General features: G+C 38.1%; 1 protein-coding gene across 2 annotated transcripts in view; it reads right to left on the minus strand.

Moving 5' to 3' along the window:
* The window catches only part of LOC150084315 (fibronectin type-III domain-containing protein 3A-like), a 441,928-nt gene that overhangs the window by 55,417 nt on the left and 365,641 nt on the right, over positions 1-20,870 (minus strand). For both annotated transcript variants that reach the window (XM_090375975.1, XM_090375974.1), the window contains exons 19-20: positions 19,547-19,719; positions 6,233-6,424 (exon numbers count right to left, since the gene is read on the minus strand). In XM_090375975.1, the coding sequence (XP_090232101.1) occupies positions 6,233-6,424; positions 19,547-19,719 (365 nt within the window). The remainder of the gene's footprint in view (positions 1-6,232; positions 6,425-19,546; positions 19,720-20,870) is intronic.

Raw genomic sequence — 20,870 nt, forward strand, 5'->3', positions numbered from 1 at the left:
AGCAACCAGCTGTTATAAATGACAACAGTTTACACTAGGCAGTGATGAAGGGTAGAGATAGCATGTGGTTAAGCACAGCTTACTTAAAAACAAAGTTATGACAGCATAATTTTACCATCTTTTTTTTAAATTAAAAGTTAGTAAGTGAGCAAATATTCATCTCAGTTAGAGTACAAGGAATATATAAAAGTACAAGTAAATATAGGTTTAATTAACACAATGTTGTTGTTGTTGTTACCGTCAGTTTGAGTTATTGGTGCAATAGCAACTAAGGCCATAATACAATTATTGCAATCTTAAATGTCAGAGGTTTGTTCTATTAACCCACTGGAGGGTGTATAATGTTTTGAAATATCATCATGGACATGGGGATTGAGATAATCCCTAATTTTAAACTCATTTGAGGCCATTTTTCAATATTTCTTTTTTTTCCTCACACTGATTACCAAACTATATGGGGGGGGGGGATATCATTTTCATATTACTAATAGCTTTTTTAAATTTTATGATTCCTAACAAAGGTAGATTCTTCAGCCATCTTTACATTTCAACTTTAAAGCAAATGGCACAAAAATAAAAATAAAAAAATTCTCACTGAATATTTTTTTCCTGTTAATAAAGAATTAGAATATCTAATATCACATTCATGTCTACAGTAGTTATTTTTAATAAAATTTTTAAATATATAACTTTCAAAACAATTAGGGCATTGTGTATTCTTGTATATTCCATCTGCCATTAGATCAGTCCCACATGGATATAACCTGCTGATTCTATGCTTCTACTTATACTGGAGAATGCAGCATCAGAGAGTGCTGAAAGTGAAGTTTCTGAAAATGAAACTGAAGTCTACATGCCTGGAGACACCGAGTCCAGCCTCAACTGTTTTCACAGCATGAACTCAATGATCTGATAAGAGATTTAAATTTACCAAAGGAATCTGCAGAACTCCCTGGTTCTAAACATTTTAAGTCAAAATATTTTCTAGCACAAGGGACATTTTTCTCATGGTACAGATAATGAGAACTAGTCTTCTACTTTTCTGAGGACAATTCTATGGTTATTTCCAATAATATAAATGACTTAATGAACTAATTAGTTACAATACTACACAGTAGAGCCCTTATTGACTCATCAAAGAGGAATCTCAAAGGCGTATGGCTTTACAATGGAAATAAAAAAATATGGGTCAATTCCAGTAGCCCACTCTGTGCATTTGAAATAAACAAATGAGAACTTGAAGAAGCCATTGAAAATATTAAGTATGAAGAACATGGCTGGTTGGTCTATGCTGACTTTAAAATGATAGTTAAACTTGAACAGCAATCTGGAACTATAAATAAAAGAGAAAAACAGGCATGGGTTAGTTTCAGGTCTGTTGCTGAAAAAAATGCTTTGCTTTTTGTGTGAGTGAGACAGTCAGGCAAGGAGTCAGCACTGGGATGTCAAGGTCTGGCCAAAGAGGACCAATTTATTGCCTGGATCAAAGAACATAGTTCATAAACCACTGGTAGATACCAAAACTACCCTACTTCCACCTCAAACTGGATTTGATGAAAGTTTGTAAAAAAACTTTACCTCAGGAAGGTTCCTGCTTCAACTACCTTTTTGCTAAATTCCCATCAATCACCCAAGAGAAGCTAAAACAAGCTATTTTTGCAGGACCTCAAATTCACAAACTGGTGAGGGACTGAGATTGAGGGAACTATAAATAAAAGAGAAAAACAAGCATGGATTGGTTTCAGGTCTGTTGCTGACAATTTTTTAGGAAACAACAAGGATCCAGACTATAAAATTTTAGTTGAAATTATGTTGGCAAACTGGTCTGCAACATGAGTGTCATGGTACATTTTTAACACTCCCACATCGACCACTTCACAGAAAATCTAGGAAGTATTAGTGAAGAACAGAGTGAGAGGTTTCACCAGGACATTAAAGACATGGGGATGAGGTAACAGAAGAGGTGGAATGTCAATATGATGGCTGACTATTGCAAGATGCTGAAGAGGGACTGTAAAGTAGAAAGAGCTTCAAGAAAAGAATATCTTTCCAGATATTGACCAGAACTTGTGGATTGGTCACTCGTACACTAGCTAGACTTGTGTATTTATTTGATGACTGTTTTCTACAACAGCATGTTCGAGAGGCAACCAGAGGGAGTAATACTTGATCTGATTATCAGCAGTTATTATTCATGTATTAAGAATGTGTAAGTAAGTGTTCACAGTGTACCCATGTGAGATTTATTTAAATATGAAACTACCATAAGAGGTAAAGGGGAAGGGTTTTTGCTTTCATAAAGGCAATTATGGTGGTCTCAGAGAGTTTTTAAATTCTATACAGAGGGATCAACTGATCATGTTATGATCAGCCAATTCTAAATGGGACGCATTCAAGGAATTAATCACAGAAGCTACTAGGCTTTTCATACCAAATGAGAAATCCCATTCAAGGTTTAGGCATAAATGAATGTCTAATGGACTAATGGCACTTGAAGAAAAATGTGTGCGATGCATATAAATTATATGGTGACACAGAAGACTATGGTAGATATAAGCTAGACTGTAATCAAATCACAAAGAAGATTAGGCAAGTAAAAGCTTATTACAAGAAATATTTAGCAAAGGATGCAAATAAAAACAGCAAGGACTTCTTTACTTATATAAACTCTAGAAGGAAAGGGATGAATCAGATTGGTCCACTTGATATCAATGGTTTGACCGTTTATGATCCTGCTCAGGTAGCTGACAAATTCAATGAGTAGTAGTAGTGGTGGTGGCATGTGATGCAAGAAAGCAAATGTATCAGCTTATGCAGCATTAGCCAAAAAAAAAAAAAAAAAAACACACACCATTCCCTCCAAATGCCTGTCCAGTTCCTCCTTAAATTTATTCAACCTATCAACTTCCACAACGACAGATGGAAGTTTGTTCCAGCAATTAACCACCCGCTGGCTAAAGGCAAATTTCCGCACATCTATTCTACATCTGTCCTTTCTTAATTTGAATTTATGCCCCCTTAGGCTCGTAATCTGAACAAGTGGAAGGATCCCATCAGAATTCAGCGTGCTGAACCATTCAAGGCCTTATACACCTCAATCAGATCACCGCGCAGGTGCCTAGTCTCCAGCCACAGCAATTTGCAGAACTTAAGCCTCTCTTGATAAGAGGATCCCTTCATTCCCCTCACCAATCTTGTTGCCCTTCTCTGTACACACTCAAGTAAATCTACATCCTTCCTAAAATGAGGCCTCCAGATCTGTACGCAGTACTCAAGGCGTGGCCTGACCATTGCCTTATACAGAGGGATAATCACCTCCTTTTCCCTGCTAGCAAAATTCCTATATATCATTGACAAAACTCCATGACCTGCCCTGGCAGCCTGTCTGCATTGCTCAGAAAACTTCATATCTGACTGCACAATTACTCCCAGGTCTTTTTCATTTTCTACCACCTTAAGTGTAGTACCACACAGTTGGTACGTTTCTCTGGGGTTACTTCTACCCATATGCAGTACTTTGCATTTGTCAAGGTTAAACTTCAGTTGCCACTTCTTAGCCCATCTGCCCAAATTATCTAGATCCTGTTGCAGTAGCATACTGCCATTACTGTCATTAACAACCTTGCCAACCTTTGTATCATCTGCAAACTTCGACACTAAGCCTGATATACCTTCATCAATATCATTGATAAATATACAAAACAACAGTGGACCCAACACCGAATCCTGTGGGACTCCCCACTAATAACATTAGTCCAAGAAGAGCAGCACCCATTGATTACCACCCTCTGTGTTCTCGCACTTAACCATCCTTTTATCCATTGTAGCAACTTACCCTTAATACCATTCTGCTCCAATTTGTATAATAGTCTTCCATGCGCAACAGTGTCAAAAGCTTTCCTGAAATCCAAATATATGATATCAAAATTATTTTTTGCATCCAGTTCCTTTGTAACCACATCATAATATCCTATCAAATTTGTCAGACAACACTTTCCCTTAACAAACCCATGCTGTGTCTGAATTATTGCTGCAGTCTTGTCTAGATGATCCTGCAATGCATCTTTAACCAGCGACTCTATTATTTTACCCGGAACAGAAGTTAAACTAACTGGTCTGTAATTACTCGTGTCACCCTTCGATCCCCCCTTTGTGAATTGGGGATACATTTGCACATCTCCAGTCCGTGGGAACCTCCTGTGAGTCCAAGGATGCTCTCATAATTATGGCTAAGGGTTTGCTTAGTTGCTTTGCCGCCTCCTTTAATATAACTGGATTGATCCCATCCACCCCAGGTGCTTTTCTTATGTTTAACTTCAACAATTTCTCTTCCACTTTGCTTTCAGTTATTACAAAATCATTAAGTATCCTGCTACAATTTGATAACCTTCTGCCATTTTCAAACCTTAATAATTCCTCATGTGTGAATGTAGATGCAAAATAATCATTGTTTGTTTGCTATCTGAGCAGGATCATCAACAGTCGAACCATCGATGTCAAGTGGACCAATCAGATTCAACCCCTTCCTTTTAGAGTTTATATAAGTAAAGAAATCCTTGCTGTTTTTCTTAGCATCTTTTGCCAAGGATTTCTCATAATCTGCCTTCGCCTGCCGAACCTCCTTTGTGACCTGATTACAGATTAACTTATATCTGCCATAGGCTTCTGAGTTTCTTGATAATTTATATGCATCCCATGCATTTTTCTTCTCTGTTACGAGTCTCATTAGTTCATTTGACAACCATTTAGGTCTAAACCTTGAACAATATTTCTTAATAGGTATGAAACTTTTAGTAGCATCCACGATTAATTCCTTGAATGCTTTCCACTTAGAATTTACTGTTGGTAACATCGTCAGTTGATCCCACTGTACAGAATTTAAAAACTGTCGGAGACCACTGTACTCGCCACGAGTATTTTGCATCTACATTCACACGAGGAATTCTGGAGAGAAGTGGAGGCCAGAAGTTTATCAAACTCTAGTAGGGAGTTAAATGATTTTGTAATAACTGAGAGGAAAGTGGAGGAGAAATTGTTGAAGTTAAATTTAAGAAAGGCACCAGGAGTGGATGGGATCTATCCAGTTATATTAAAGGAGGCAGCAAGGGAGGTAAGCAAACCCTTAGCCATAAATAATAGAGCATCCTTGGATTCAGGTGCAGTTCCTACGAACTGGAAAAGTGTATCCCCAATTCACAATGGGTGACATGAGTAATTATAGACTGGTTAGTTTAACTTCTATCTAAAGTCAAACTAACTGGAGACTAGGCACCTGCAAGGTCATCTGATTGAGGTGTATAAGGCCTTGAATGGGCTGAGCATGCTGAATTCTAATGGGATTCTTCTGATTGCTCAGATTACGAACCTGATGGGATATAAATTCAAATTGAGGAAAGACAGTTGTAGAATACATGTGCAGAAATTTTCCTTCAAGGAGGAACTGAACAAACTTTTAGAGGGTGGATGTGTGAAATTGTTTTTTTTTTTTTTTTTTTTTTTTTGGCTGATGCTACATAAGCTCATAACACTTGCTTTCTTGCACCACATGCCTCCATTACTACTACTACTGTTCCAGGGAAAGTAATGGAGTCACTGGTTAAAGAAGTAATGCAAGATCATCTAGACAAGACTGCAGTTATAGTTCAGACACAGCATGGGTTTGTTAAGGGGCAATCTTGCCTGACCAATTTGACTGGATATTACGGTGTGGTCACAAAGGAATTGAATGCAAAAAATAATTTTGATACCATATACTTGGATTTCTCAGAAAGCTTTTGATACTGTTGCACATAAAAGGCTGCTGTACAAACTGGAAAGTTGCTGCTATTGATAAAGGTATGGTGGAGTGCTTTTTTTTTTTATATTATTATTATTATTTATTTATTTTTTTGCTAATGGTACATAAGCCTGTATCCTCACATCATTCTGCTAATACAAAATGCATTTTCTGAAGTTTTAAGTTTAAGATCCAATTTTTAATTTTTACATTTTGAATTTGATTACATTTTAGTGCCCAAAAATCTGGGCTTTAACAATGATATTCAAAATCCTATATTAAAATAAGTTTGGGTTTAAAGATTTTACATGCACATAAGTACTGAACACGATCAGTGTGAAAAATATTTTGATTAAAAACTTTCACTATACTTGCAATATTCCAATATGAAAAATTAAAATCAAGCCTACAATATTTCCAATGAAAATCACGCCTACAATAAGTAAAGTTGTTTACCAGTGTGAAATCTTGATCTTCCACTCTGCTCCATTCTACACAGTAATCGGTAACTGCAGCCCCATTGTTAACAGGTTCTTCCCACATCACTGTGGCAGCATATGATGTATGACATAAAACTTGGGGATTTCTGGGAGCATCAGGAGGACCTGCTCCACTTACTACCTCAAGAGGATCTGACCAGGGTCCAGCCTATAAAAAAAAAATAATAGTAAAAATAATATATATATATCATTTCAGACCTTTTCCCAGAACCTTGCAGCTAAGCCCAGTCAATATTTTATGTTTATTTATTATCTATTACACACATAGAAACTTTTTTTTTTTTTTTTTTGGTAAATTATGTAAACAGGCTTCATTTTATGCCCATTGAAGAGGATCTCTAAAGAATTAACAGAGCTGATTACAGTGTAGTGAGATGTTGCCCTTTCCTTCATTTTCATTAGATCTAGCTGAGACACAGAAGCTTCTTTGAAGAAGCACTTTTTCAAATTTCAATGTTAAAAATCTTAGTCAGATGAAACAAGATGACTTTCCAAATCAACTGCATTTTATTCCAATGCAAGGAACAAAATGCTGTCCATGTCTGCCAAACCCCACTTACTTTTTCTGACAAAATCCCAATTATTGGTTGCCCCAACCATTGCTCATATCAGTTGTCCTAACTTCTCAGAATGTGGCTGCATAGGTTTTATGGACACCAGTAACGTTGTGGAACGGTAATCCCTTTCACCCTTAATTCGCACTTTCTAATTACCTAAATTGCCTAAAGGCCAGAGCTGAGAACAATGCGTACAAAGTTGCCTAATCCATTCATTCCATGGAAATTATTTTAACAGTTTCCGTAGAAACCAAGGGGAATTTTTAAAAAAATCGCTATGAAGAAATTCGTTAAACAGTGGTCCGACTGGAATTAACTCAAAAATGAAGCAATTTTAAAATACAGGCAGTTCTCGCTTTACAAGTTTTCGCTTTATGAGCTCCCGGGTTTAAGAATTTTTTTTCCCCCCAAGTGTCAACAAATCGAAAATATGAACATTAATTGCAAAAAATGAATGTTAATCATTCATAAATACATAAATACCGCATTCCAAAACACGTGCGTAGCTATGCAATACAATGTACCCCACTTTACAATATTAATCAGTTCCAGAGACACCATCGTATCGTTAAAATGCCGTAATGTGAACCCAATAACACATTACGGCAATTAATAATTCAACCCAATAGCCTTGAATGGGTTGAGCACGCTGAATTCTGATGGGATCCTTCCACTTGTTCAGATTACGAACCTAAGGGGACATAAATTCAAATTAAGAAAAAACAGATGTAGAATAGATGTGCAGAAATTTGCCTTTAGCCAGCGGGTGGTTAATTGTTGGAACAAACTTCCATCTGTCATTGTGGAAGTTGATAGGTTAAATAAATTTAAGGAGGAACTGGACAGGCATTTGGAGGAAATGGTGTGATTTATTTTTTGGCTGATACTGCATAAGCTCATTCACTTGCTTTCTTGCATCACATGCCACTACTACTACTACTACTACTACTATATTGTGTTTTTTGGTAATTCATTTCAAGATCTCGGAAGTTGAAATTTTCGCTGTATAACTAAGCTATTTATCTCTCTAAAATGTCATTTTTAAGGTCATAAGCGTGACCCTGAGGCCATATAAAAGGTCGTGAGCGTGGTTTGTAAATTGTATTAGTTATCAATTCAAATCATTAAAATGTACTACCCTTTCATCGTTATCATATGTTCCTTTATAATAATCAATTTTAAACACCTTTGTAATATTTTTCTAAAGCACATTTCTGGAGGTCACGACCACAAAACAATAAAAACAATTTGCACTTTCCAGTTTATTGGGCTTTTCTGTTAGTACCAGCAATTATAAAAGGGTAGTAAACTCGACATTATTGCATTTGTGAAAACACCGATAGCTGGAATTGTGGGTTTTTACGTTATTATGGTGAAATGTGTTTCCCCTTTACTGAAATCTTCAATCGTATAAAAAACAAATAAAATTTCAGAATCTTCTCTTCATTCCTTTTTTTTTTAAGCTTCTTAAAATTGTTACTCCACGCGAATCATGTTAGTGTTAGTTGCAATTTGTGTGTGCCTTTAAAAATGCTTATGCATGCAATCGTGAAATTTATAAAAAAAAGAGAAGATTATCTTGGAAACAAAAGCCTCTTGAAACATTTCTCAAGAAGACAACTCCTTGTGCAACAAACCAACGAGTGCCTACCCAACAATGAGTGATCAACGAGTGTGAACTTAGTCGATGATGACGAAGAATAAACATTCTTTAACATTTGTAAGTCAGAAATAATTTTTCTATTATTATAATTTGCTTGATTTTACATGCCACATTTTCATTTCTTTCGATAAATCAATCATTGTTTAAGCATAAACTTGTTAGCTAACTAATTTCATTGTTGAGAACGTAACCCCTATTTTTAACCTTATGTCTATGGGAAATGAATTCCTGCTTTACGAGTTTTCGCTTTACGAGCACGCGCTAGGAACGAATTAACTCGTAAAGTCGAGAACTAATTGTACATAACTGGTCGATTGTGCCATTAAAATGCTTGGGATGGGGGCCCACTCGCCCCACCATAGTTCCGGCTCTGGATGCTCAATAATTAAATTCAGGATTTCATTTGTAAAATAAATATCGTTTCAACAATGGGCTCTAGCGAGCCCATGCAAGTCCACTATAGCTCACCACTGGGTCTGCATAACCCACTAAGGATGATAATAACACAATAAAATTCAAAATAGTAACAATTAACTACAAATTTTTCAAAATCCAATTAAAACTCTTTAGTTTAATTTATTCAACAAAATTGATGGACTTGATCCAGTGATACTAGCTTTTAAAAGTCTGATAGTCATTTAACAATCTTAGATACTACATTTAGTAACTACTTTACTGTTCAATAAATTCTTAATGAGATGGATGGACTTGATGAAGTGATACCAGTTTCCCAATGTCTGCTTTAAAGTCAATCGGAAGTAGTCTTAAATCGTCACATTTAGTAAATGGTGGAAGTCTATTTCTTTGCTTGGAGAGAAGTTGAATGACCACACTAAAACCAGCATAAAACGTTTATATTTACCTACTTACACCAAACATGCATAAAACTTCAACTACTACATAAGTAATTTTTAAGAAAATCAATAGCTAATACCAATTATTGGTTATCTTGTGACAACTACAAATTGTAAATACAAACTGACCAAAAGAAATAGCTTTGAGAGTGATAAGAGCACCAAAACTTAAAATGGCGCCTCTGTAGCCAGGTGGGCATAAGCAGCAGTGCATAGCACACGCTTCTTAATTAGACCAGGGTTCGAGCCTGTGACTACCAAATATGGAGGATGCGGAGAGGTCAGGGAATGGCCTTAGTTGCTAATGCTCCTAAAAACCAAATAACAACAAAGACAAAACTTAAAATGTGAAGCAAGGAAAGTATTTCGTCTTAGGCTCTAACCTTGTTAATTGTAAATAAGCAATCAATGTGTGCAGATTTGATTTCATTTGATTTGGTTTTTAATGGCGCATTGACAGTTAAGGCCATAATGCGTCAAGTCAAATTTAAAAGGCTACTAAACATTTTGGTAGCCTAGGCTACCACGTCAAGCAATTAACTATTACGTAAAAAAAAAAGGTATAAAATAAAAGCATATAAAGTATAAAACTTGGATCTTTGTATACAAATTAATAGATTGTAAAAAGTTAAAAACGTCGGACATATTGTCTCTGTCACCTATTATCTGATTGAGTGTAAATGGTTCAGTCAAATTATTAAAAGCGATAAAATACAAGCGTCGTGCTGCTATAAAAACAGAACATTCTATAAAAAGATGACGGAAGGTTAAAATAATGTTACACATCTCACACATAGGTGGGTCATCCGCCCTCAGAAAATAGGAATGCGTTAGATGACTATGACCTAAGCGGAGCCGAGCAAGAACAACTTCCTCTCTTCGAACCCTACGTAGACTGGACTGCCATTGCATGATTACAGGCTTAATGTGGTTTATTTATAGCCTGTCTGTGCCAGGAATATTGCCATTGGGAATATAATTTAGAACGTATTATTTGCATGTAGTCTGTATAAGGAACTGACAGGCAATGATTATCCAGGGAAATGGCTGATTTGGCAGTGGTATCAGCTAATTCATTTCCTCAGATCCCAATGTGGCTTGGGATCCAGCAAAAGCGAATATCAAACTCTAATTCCACAAGAGAAAAAAGAATCTGCAGGATCCTGGACAGGATCGGATGAGGGTTATGGCTCACCAATACTAGAGCCTGTAACACGCTTAATGAATCACAATAAATCAATATACCACTGGCAGTCGCGATTTTTAATATGATCTGGGGCTGTTTCTATTGCACGCAACTCTGCAGTATAAATGCTAGTGTCTTGTGGGATCTTATTGGATAACATTTTGTGAGGGAACACAACAGCAGATCCCACATAACATTCTAACTTTGAGCCATCTGTATAGACTGGCAGAAAGTCAGAATACTGTTGTCTATGTTGCGCAAAGAGTTGCTGGTAGACAGATGGTGGTGTAGTTGTTGTTGTTTGGTTTTTAGGAGCATTAGCAACTAAGGCCATATTGCTCCAAGGATATGTGGTGGTCATTCCCTGACCTTTCCGCATCCTCCGTATTTAGTGGTCACGGACTCGAACCCCAGTTTAATCAAGAAGTGTGTGCTATGCACTGCTGCTCCTGCCCACCTGGCTACGGAGGCGCCTCAGGCAGTGTAGCAGCCTTCTCCCAGATCTTAAGGGAGGAGTCACGAGTTGGAAAATAGGCATGCCAGGGTGGAAGGAATTGCCTGGGTGGCTACTGTCTACCGTCATATCTAGTTCATTCAACAGCCCTTGAATCCGAATACCAAAAGGTTTGTTGGCAGTCCAAAGGGTGTTGTAGAGGTTTTCCCAGTGTGGCTCAAAAACGGATGCCCAAGTGGGATGATCGCAAAAATAAGTCCAAGGAATTTGAATTCTGCTACAACTGGGATGTTGTTTTTCCCAAGCCTTAATTCTGGGTCAGGATGAAGATTACGTTTGTGACAGAAGTGTACACAGTCTTCTGTGATGAAAATCTGAACCCATTAGCCAAAGACCAAGCTGTAAGATGATCAATGGTTTTCTGCAGTTGCCTTTCAATGACCCTCATATTGCATGAATGACAAAATATAGCAAAATCGTCAACATAGAGGGCATTGTTTACCATGGGTGAAAGTTGTTCTGTGATAGTTTATTTTGATTGCAAAAAGCGTGACACTTAGAACGGATCCTTGTGGGACCCCCCTCTTCCTGAAAGAATACTCGTGAGAGGTTGGATCCTAAACGGACTTGAAATTGGCGATTCGAAAGAACATTTTTAATAAAAAGAGGAAGGTTACCTCTAAGACCAAAGTTATAGAGGTCTTTTAATATTCCAAATTGTCAGGCTGTGTCATACGCTTTTTCAATATCAAAGAAAACTGCTACCAGATGCTCAGATTTAATAAAAGCATCACGAATGGACGTTTCCAATTGAATTAAATGATCCAGAGTGGATCTATTTCTTTGGAAGTCGCACTGAGTCCTGGAAAGCTGACCATTTATTTCCAAATACCATACAAGGCGTGCATTAACTATTCTTTCCAGAACTTTGCACAAACAGCTTGTCAGAGTGATAGGATGATAGTTACTTGGATTTCTAGGATCCTTTCCTGGTTTTAGGAAAGCAAGAACGATAGCCTTTTGCCAGGAATCCGGAAATTGTTTGTTAATAAAAATTCTGTTAAACAAAATTAAAAGGTGATCCTTAGATTATGGTGAGAGGTGTTTTAACATTTCGTAGTGGATGTAATCAGACCCCACAGCACTTGCATGCGTGAGAAAGAGTGCTGCATTTAACTCTTCCTGTGAAAAGGGCTTGTTATATGATTCAAGCTCTTTTAAATAGAAGTTCAGCGAGTTTTTCCTTACTTTTCTTTTTCAGGGCCAAAAACTCTGCGGGAAAAGATGTTCTTGCCAAGATTTTTGCAAATGTTTCCCCTAGAGTATTTGCAACTGCAGTTCGGTCTGCAATTGGACATCCACTATGCTCGAGGATCACTGAAGGGCATGGTGGATATTTTCCCTTCATTTTCCGGATCTTATCCCAGACTATTTTTGAGCTGGTAGCCTGAGTTATGGACGATGTAAAATGAATCCAAGATTTCCTTTGGCTCTGACGTCGTACATAACGTGCTTTCGCCATGCACATTTAAATGATATTAAATTTTCAGTGGGATATCGGCGGAATATCCCCCAGGCTTTGTTTTGTGCTTTTTTTGCTGCTGTGTATTCTGAATTCCACCAACGTTTGGGAAATAGTGGGAACCGGCTGGATGATTTTGGGATTGCAATTGCAGCTGCTTGGACAATCGTTTCTGTGACATACATGACTGCGTCATTGATTGGCTCCTGACTGACTGTAGCAATGTCAAGATTTGCCAGATGTTGAAAGGCATTCCAGTCAGCCTGATCAATCTTCCATCGCGGTAAACTAAATGGCAGACACGGTCTACCACTAGTTAGGGTGGTTATCATGGGAAAGTGATCGCTTCCATATGGGTTTTCTTCTACCTTCCAAGTAAGTGAAGGAAGGAGAGCAGATAGAAAGATCAATGGCAGAGAATGTACGGGTAGGCATGTGGAAGAAGGTGTTTGTTCCCACATTTAGGAGGGAGAGGTTATTGTCAGTGAGCATATGCTCTATGACTCATCCCCTTCCATTGATGCTAGCACTACCCCACAGAGTGTTATGTCCATTAAAATCCCCAAGAATTAAACAAGGGAAAGGCAATTGCATGATAAGATCATCAAGGTCTTTCTGAGGGATGTCAAACCCAGGTGGCAAATAAACAGAGCAGACAGTTAATAAGAACCCCACTGTAAGGCGAATTGCTACAGCCTCAATGCTAGTTGTAAGCTGCAAAAGCTGAAATGGGATCTCGTTGCCGACAAGGATTGTGACTCCTCCATGAGCAGGACCATCCGTGATTCTATCCTTATGAATAATGGTGATGTTATGCACGGTGGGGTGATCATTTGCCTTTAAATAAGTCTGTATGCAAAAGCAAGCTGGTTTGTGCTTTTGCAGGAGTGCCTTGATGTCATCAATATTTTGCCGGAATCCACGACAATTCCACTGTAGGAATTAATCATTATTTGGGCTTGGTGGGTCCATCAGGCAGCTTCCGAGGTGCAGAGGGCTTAATTTTGTCAGTCTTGGATTATCTTTCCTGGGGAAGTATGGATGCTGTCCTGTGTCCATTTCTTCCTCCGCAAAGAGTTCCAAGACTGACTCATCGTGTACCTCTTTGGTTTCAATATCCATTATTTGTTGCCTGAAGTGGGCAGTTCACTTTTCTGTGATGTTAGTTTAGTGCTCGCTGTTGATAATGCTGGAGCACTGGGAGGTACCGATATTGGAATGGCAGCTGACTGCGATTTTTGGGTGGGCTTTATTGTACTCAATAAATAGCGAGCAATGGGAGTAAAAGAATCCCTCGGAGCGACAGTCATATCAGTTTGGGTCCCGATGGTACTCTTACCAGAAACTTTCTGGGCATATGAAGGCTTCCCGCTATTTATTGGTTGAATGTGTTTTCTGGCCTCTGGGTAGGAGATGTTCAGCTCCGTTTTTAATTTTTGAATCTCCTTTTCATCCTTCCACCGCTGGCATGCTCGAGAGTATGCAGGGTGCTCTCCTCGACAGTTAGCACAATTTGGCTTAGGAGCTAGACATTCCTTTCTCTCGTGATCTTTAGCACCACATCGGGCACAGGCATGGTTATCACGACAAGCTGTTTGTGAGTGGTTGTACTTTTGGCATTTAAAACACCTCAGTGGGTTTGGAACGTAAATCCTCACTGGGCAGTTTAAGTACCCTGCCTTGATGGAATTTGGAGGCCGTGGGGTGTTAAATGTTAGGATGAGAACTCTGGTAGGGATGAGATTCCCATCCTTAAGCATGGATATTCGCTTGACAGCTGTCACTCCTTGTTCTTTTAATTCAGAGCAGATCTCTTCTTCAGAAACGTGAAGAAGATCCCACTCTCATATGACACCTCGTGAAGAATTCAAAGTTTTGTGAGGGTTATGATGATGGGTATTTCACCTATATATGTGGCTTTCAAAATCTTTTCAGCTTGCTTTGTGTTTGATGCTTCAACTAAAATATCTCCAGAACGCAGTCATTTTACAGATTTGGGTGACCCTGCCATCCCTTCTAATCCTTTCTGGATAAAAGAAAGGTGACATTTTCCCAATTGACTGTTCTCCGGTGGAATGGAGAAGGAGGAAAAGAGGTGTCACAGATGGTGTTTTCTCCTCAGTTCTGGCTCTTTTAACAGAATTGTTGTTACTCTCATCTGAAGATCGATTAGATAGGGGCCTTTTTGGGGCCCCAGAAGAAGAAGGATTTAAATTACTCATAGGAGTAAGAAAAATTTCCGATGCCCTAAGTACCTCACCCACCATGGAGCCCTACGAGGGGACACCCACTCATGAACTAGCAGGTACTGCGTACACAAATGGGATGCCAAGTTCGCTTAGGAGCACCATACCCACGTTTCCAATAAGCCTTGATCCCGTCCCAGGACCAAAGGGAGGGAGACTTATTGGAACGCAGTTGACCCTAGTAGTAAGAACCACCCGCCAATTGATCCCAGTCGGGCCGATCTGGGACCACCTGTCTTGTTGAAGCAGGGGCCAAGGTGGTGTATTAAGGCTGGGCCCCTCAACCACCAGGATCCCCTTTCCTAATTCCACGGGTTGCGGTGCACGGCTGCACACGCCGGATTACAATGATGTAACCCTGGAACCAAGGTATGGGTGTTAGTCCCAGTGATGCTAATCTGAAAGACCAGCAGCATCACTGGGAGGTCCCCTCACCACGTACAGGTGCACACGTCGAGGGGAATGTGTGCAGAGGGGCCACTTCCTCCAGTGCCTCCCTGCTGCCCCTTACCCCTTAGCCCCCACCAAGTAATTCCAACACCCCTGGGGAATTTGTTATTTGTTATTTGGTTTTTAGGAGCATTAGCAACTAAGGCCATATTGCTCTGGGATATGCGGTGGTCATTTCCTGACCTTTCCGCATCCTCCGTATTTGGTGGTGACGGGCTCGAACCCCGGTCTAATCAAGAAACATGTGTTACGCACTGCTGCTCCTTCCCACCTGGCTACGGAGGCGCCGCCCCTGGGGAAGGTATTATCTATGCCCACTTTAGGAATCGCTAACTTATTCCAATTTAAACAGCAAATTTGAACATTTCAGCTCAAATATGGCAAAAAAAAAAAAAGGTACTGATGACAAATAGCAACTTAAAATAAGTGAGACTATTTGACCCTGGTGCATTTTAATCAAAACACCCTGTATGTCACTAATGTGCAGAGAACCCACCTCCTCCAGTGCCTCCCTGCTACCTCCTTACCTCTTAGCAGCCCCAAGTAATTCCACTGTCCCTGGAGGACGGTATTGTCCACTTTTGGAATTACTAACTTAGTCCAATTTAAACAATAAATTGGAACATTTCAGCTCAAATATGATGAAAAAGGTACTGATGACAAATAGTTTCAAACCTAAAAATAAGTGAGACTTAGTTTTTTGTTCCAATCTATTCAGGCAGTCTAGTTTCATATTTTCTTTCTTTGGAAAGGTTGGATGTTCAGTGTCCATATCTACAGGAAGGAGGTGGGTTAAAAGTTTTTCATAAAAGATTATTTCCAATCTGTGCTGTGACTCTTCTTGAGTGTTCACAGAAAGTCTTGGGTTTGTAACTGTATTCTTCTCCTTTACAGAGAGCATTGAAATGTGGAAGGTGAATGAAGATCGCAACTTTTGAGAGAATAAAGAACCATGCAGTCATTGAGTACCTTGATTTAAAGGGATTATCACTGAAAGAAATTCACAAAGACAAGCAGCAAACATTAGGGGAATCTTGTCTTTCATACACCATGGTCAAAAACTGGGTTGCAGAATTTTAGCATGGATTAGACAGTGGTGAAGATGCACCATGCAATGAGAGCCTGTTACTGTGTTGCAAGTAGGTAGCTTTTACAGGTATACTGCCAAAGGGTGAAAGCTTAAGCAACTTCTCAGAATGTTGTTGTTATGTGGTTTTTAGGAGCATTAGCAACTAAGGCCATATTTCTCCGGGGATATGCAGTGGTCATTACCTGACCTTTCTGCATCCTCTGTATTTGGTGGGCACAGGCTTGAACCCCGGTCTAATCAAGAAGCATGTGCTACGCACTGCTGCTCCTGCCCACCTGGCTACGGAGGCGCCTTCTCAGAATGATTATTATTCATAGTTTAAATAAGTTAGTCACTGGATCTAAGTCATCTCACCATTGTGAGTCAATCTGAATTTTCTAAAAACTTTTCTGGATAAGAAACTGAAAAATATTCTATTTAACAAGGAGTGAAGAACATGGAATGATAGACATTCTTGTTGTGGTCAATCTTATTTCTACATGTAATCATTTTGAATGCAATGAGTCAGTGTCAATTTCATTTATGTCATAGTATGATGAGAGCATAAGCTGAAGTGGAGGGCAGGGTTTTCCTCCTTTAACCCCAGGGGTTGCTTTTTCACCCATATTTCCAACCCACCACATGGAACCAGGAACAGTAACAACAAGTGACTAAGCAATCAGAAAAGTTAGGTAACAGTATGCTGCTAGTGAGTAGCAGTACAATTCAAGTGTTAGGTAACTTTGCAAGCAAAAAAAAAAAAAAAAAAAAAAAAAGGAGGGGCATTATGAAGGTATTCACACTAGATGAAAACACTGGCTAATTTGCACTAGAGAAATCACTTGGAAACTATCATTTGGCACTTTGGGCTGACTCACTGATAAGTGAGGGACTGCATGTGTGAAATGCTTACTCTTCGTGAAATGTTTTCACAACTTTCAGATTGTCATTTATAAAATCATCAACATAGTAACTTTCAACCATTTGTATTTGCCCACATGCTGCAATAAACAAAATTAAGTAGCCCAAAGGAATGTAGCTTTTCAAAATTACTTTTCAATTTTCAATTACTCCAATAGGTAATTTGAAAGTGGAACTTAACTGACTGTTCAAAGCTTTTCATTTTTCTTCCTTCAAAAAATATACCCTGCACGGTATGGTACATGCGTGAGTGTGTGTTTGTATTGGGGGGGGGACAATTTTTTTTTTTACCTTATCATACAAGGTGTCTGGGGAAGAAAGAAAAAAAAAAAACACTATACACCTCTATGATAACAATGTGTAAAATTATATGAGATCCCATGGACCTAGTGATGTGTTTCAAGGTCAGTTGGCTGTGAGATGGCTATTGTGCAGCCAATTGTGGAGTGCATTAACAATGGTTTTGTCACCGGAGGAGCACATTTGTTTTGTTGAGTATGTCTTTAATAAAGGTGGTGAGTATAAGCAAAGTGTCTGAGAAAACTTTTATAAGAAATTTCCAAATGTGCTAATACCATCTGCATGCTGTGCAGACAGATGTGGTAGAAAATCTACCAAAACTGACAGAAAAGAAAAAACTCCTGAATATTTCACATTCAATGCTGAAAAGTCCTGCAAATTCAATGCTGAAGTTGTCATGGCAGCAAAACATTGATCTTGCAACTGCACATTTAGTGGTAAGGAAGAAGTTATGCCTTTTCCCCATACGAAACTACAGTTGTCCATTAAAAGCAGCAGATCACCAAAAGCGGGCACAGTGGCGGATTACCTATTAAGGCAATGAGGCACATGCCTAGGGGCCCAGGCTTTGGGAGACCCCCAAGCCAAGACATTTTCCTATAGTGCTCTAAATTAGATTAATGTTTTCAGTAAACATCATAAAAATCTCGATTAATTTAAGCAAAAATCTTGATTAATTTAAGCGCAAATTTAAGCAAAAAATTCAAAAGTACAAAATTTCATTTATTTGCCACCTAACTTTTATTTATTTTTTATTATTATTATTTTATTATTATTTTTTTGGGGGGCCCCCAAATATAATTTGCCTAGGGGCCCCAACTATCCTTAATCTGCCACTGAGCGGGTACATTACTGTCAGTGGTTTTAACAGTTCATTACTTAAAATACCAATGGTATTCTGGATCTTGCATTCTTCACTGATGAGGTATGGTTCCATTTGTCAAAGTATGTGAATGCTCAAAATACCCGATTATGGACATCCAAAAATCCACAGTCTACAGTCTACATCAAACACCTCTCCATCAGCAGAAGGTTGGTGTTTGGGTTGCTATCTCCAAAAGAAGAATCACTGGGCCTATCTTCTTCAATGAAACATAAACCTCTGAATGTTACTGTTCCAGTATTCTTTACCAATTCATGGGCAAACTGAATGAGGATAAAATTAAGAAGGGTGGTTTCAGCAAGATTCCACCACTGCCCATACTGCTGCACAATCTGACACTCCTATGTGAAATTTTTGCTGATCAAATAGCTCAAAAAATCTGTGCTCCCCCAACCCCCTCATTCACCACACTTGAATCCACCCGATTTTTATCGGTGGGGAGCAGCAAAAAAATAAAGTTTATGAAGAAAACCCATAATTACTTCGGGAACTCCAAACTTTTGTAACTACTTACATCAGAGGCATTGCACAAGAAAAACTAAAGAAGGTTTTTGAAAATAAAATTAAATGTGTACAGGCCTGTTTGGATGTCCACAGAGGTCAATTTGAACAACTATTGTAATGGACTACTTATGTAAGTAAAACTGAGCAATAACAAATGATTTGTAACAATAACATTTAAAGCTTACTGTCCTTTGAAGTAGATATATAGCAACTTTCTGAACACCCTGTATTTATAACACTTTTCATGTACTGTATGTTTTCTTTCTCTTTAAAAAAAAAGTATACATTGTACAGCAAGTTGCAGTACAGAAATGTCATATTTCCGTAGAAATGCAGGGTTTTTTTTTTTTTTTTGTGACTATGATGACCATCTGAAATCCAGAAAACTCCAAAACCTGGCAAGGATCAGAACCTGAAGTTGCTGGATTTGAGTGGTTAAAATGTATACAGGAGAGTATAAATTAATTATTTGGATCACTATACACTTTACAATAAGCACATAGAATCATTGTTAAGTGCAAAGAAAGAAGTTCACATATAACAACAACCATCATCTGAAAACTTAAAAGGAATATATATTTTTTAAGATTGCATTTAACCACTTTAGAATAACTTGTAATTTTACTACATTTCAACTAATATAGGATTAACATGGACTTACCCCAACTTTATTATAAGCTCTAACTTGAAAGAGATATGGCCTCCCAGGCAGCAGCCCTGACACAACACATGTGGTGTCACTACCCCTATATGCCTGCTGAGTGATATTATCTGAGCTAGTCATATCCACTTCAAATTCAGTAACCGGTGAACCACCATTGTAATCTGGATGAGCTGAAATTAAAGAAATAAACAGTTACAACAAGATATGTAAGAATACTACATGTTCTTACATATCTAAGAACATGCCATGTAGGATATCCTTCAGGATAATTCATTATATCCAAGTTTACAAAATTATTCAAAATATACTCTACATATGAATGGGTATTTCATTTTACTCTTTTTTTTTTTTTTTTTTTTTTGATATTGTATAAGCTTGCTTTCTGGCATCATTTTGTTATTATTAACACAGCATATCATAGTTAATTCGATACTGGATTATGTGAAATGTGATGTATTTCAAATCTCTACCATTCCCTGACTAGCAATTTTTGGTTTCACATGCATTTTAGTATAGGTAATTTGAAATATGTCTAAATGAAATTTGATGCTTGAACTAGGTCTTGCAACTTATGATGAGCTTGTTTAATTCAAAAAGGAATGCCAAAACCAACTACAACCATCATTATAACAAAACAAATAGCTATAATGAAAATCCACTTATACAGTACGTAGTATTAAACTTTTAAATTTTTTGCCCACTTCCTCCAGAACTGTGTGGAATCACAGAAAATTCATATACCTTTAACTTTTCCTATGAGGGCACACATAATCTAATTTAACTATAACACAATATGCACAATTTCCCAACAGAGTATAGGCATCTTTCTTTAAATCACCACACTTACATGTTCAAATGAAAGAAAATGATAAATATATTTCAGAGAAAAAATACTAAAAATGCAGTAGATATGTGTGCAGAGATGAGAGAGAGAGAGAGAGGAGAGAGAGAGAGAGAGAGAGAGAGAGAGAGAGAGAGAGAGAGAGAGAGAGAGAGAGAGAGAGAGAGAGAGAGAGAGAGAGAGAGAGAGAGAGAGAGAGAGAGAGAGAGTGTGTGTGTGTGTGTGTGTGTGTGTGTGTGTGTGTGTGTGTGTGTGTGTGTGTGTGTGTGTGTGTGTGTGTGTGTGTGTGCATAGTCTTTTTTATTTATTTATTTTTTTTTTTGCATAATAACAAAGATCACTGAGTTTTGTTTTTGCTACAATAATGGTCTTGCTGAATGATACATTCAGGCTGAACTTTAAAACAAATGCTAAGTTACTTATTATCTACAATTACACATAAATACTAAAAAGAGAGGATTTCTTGATATTATTTGCTGT

The sequence above is a fragment of the Mastigoproctus giganteus genome, chromosome 6 (assembly GCF_048544385.1).
Source record: "Mastigoproctus giganteus isolate SK-2022 chromosome 6, ASM4854438v1, whole genome shotgun sequence".
NCBI classification, from domain to species: domain Eukaryota; kingdom Metazoa; phylum Arthropoda; class Arachnida; order Uropygi; family Thelyphonidae; genus Mastigoproctus; species Mastigoproctus giganteus.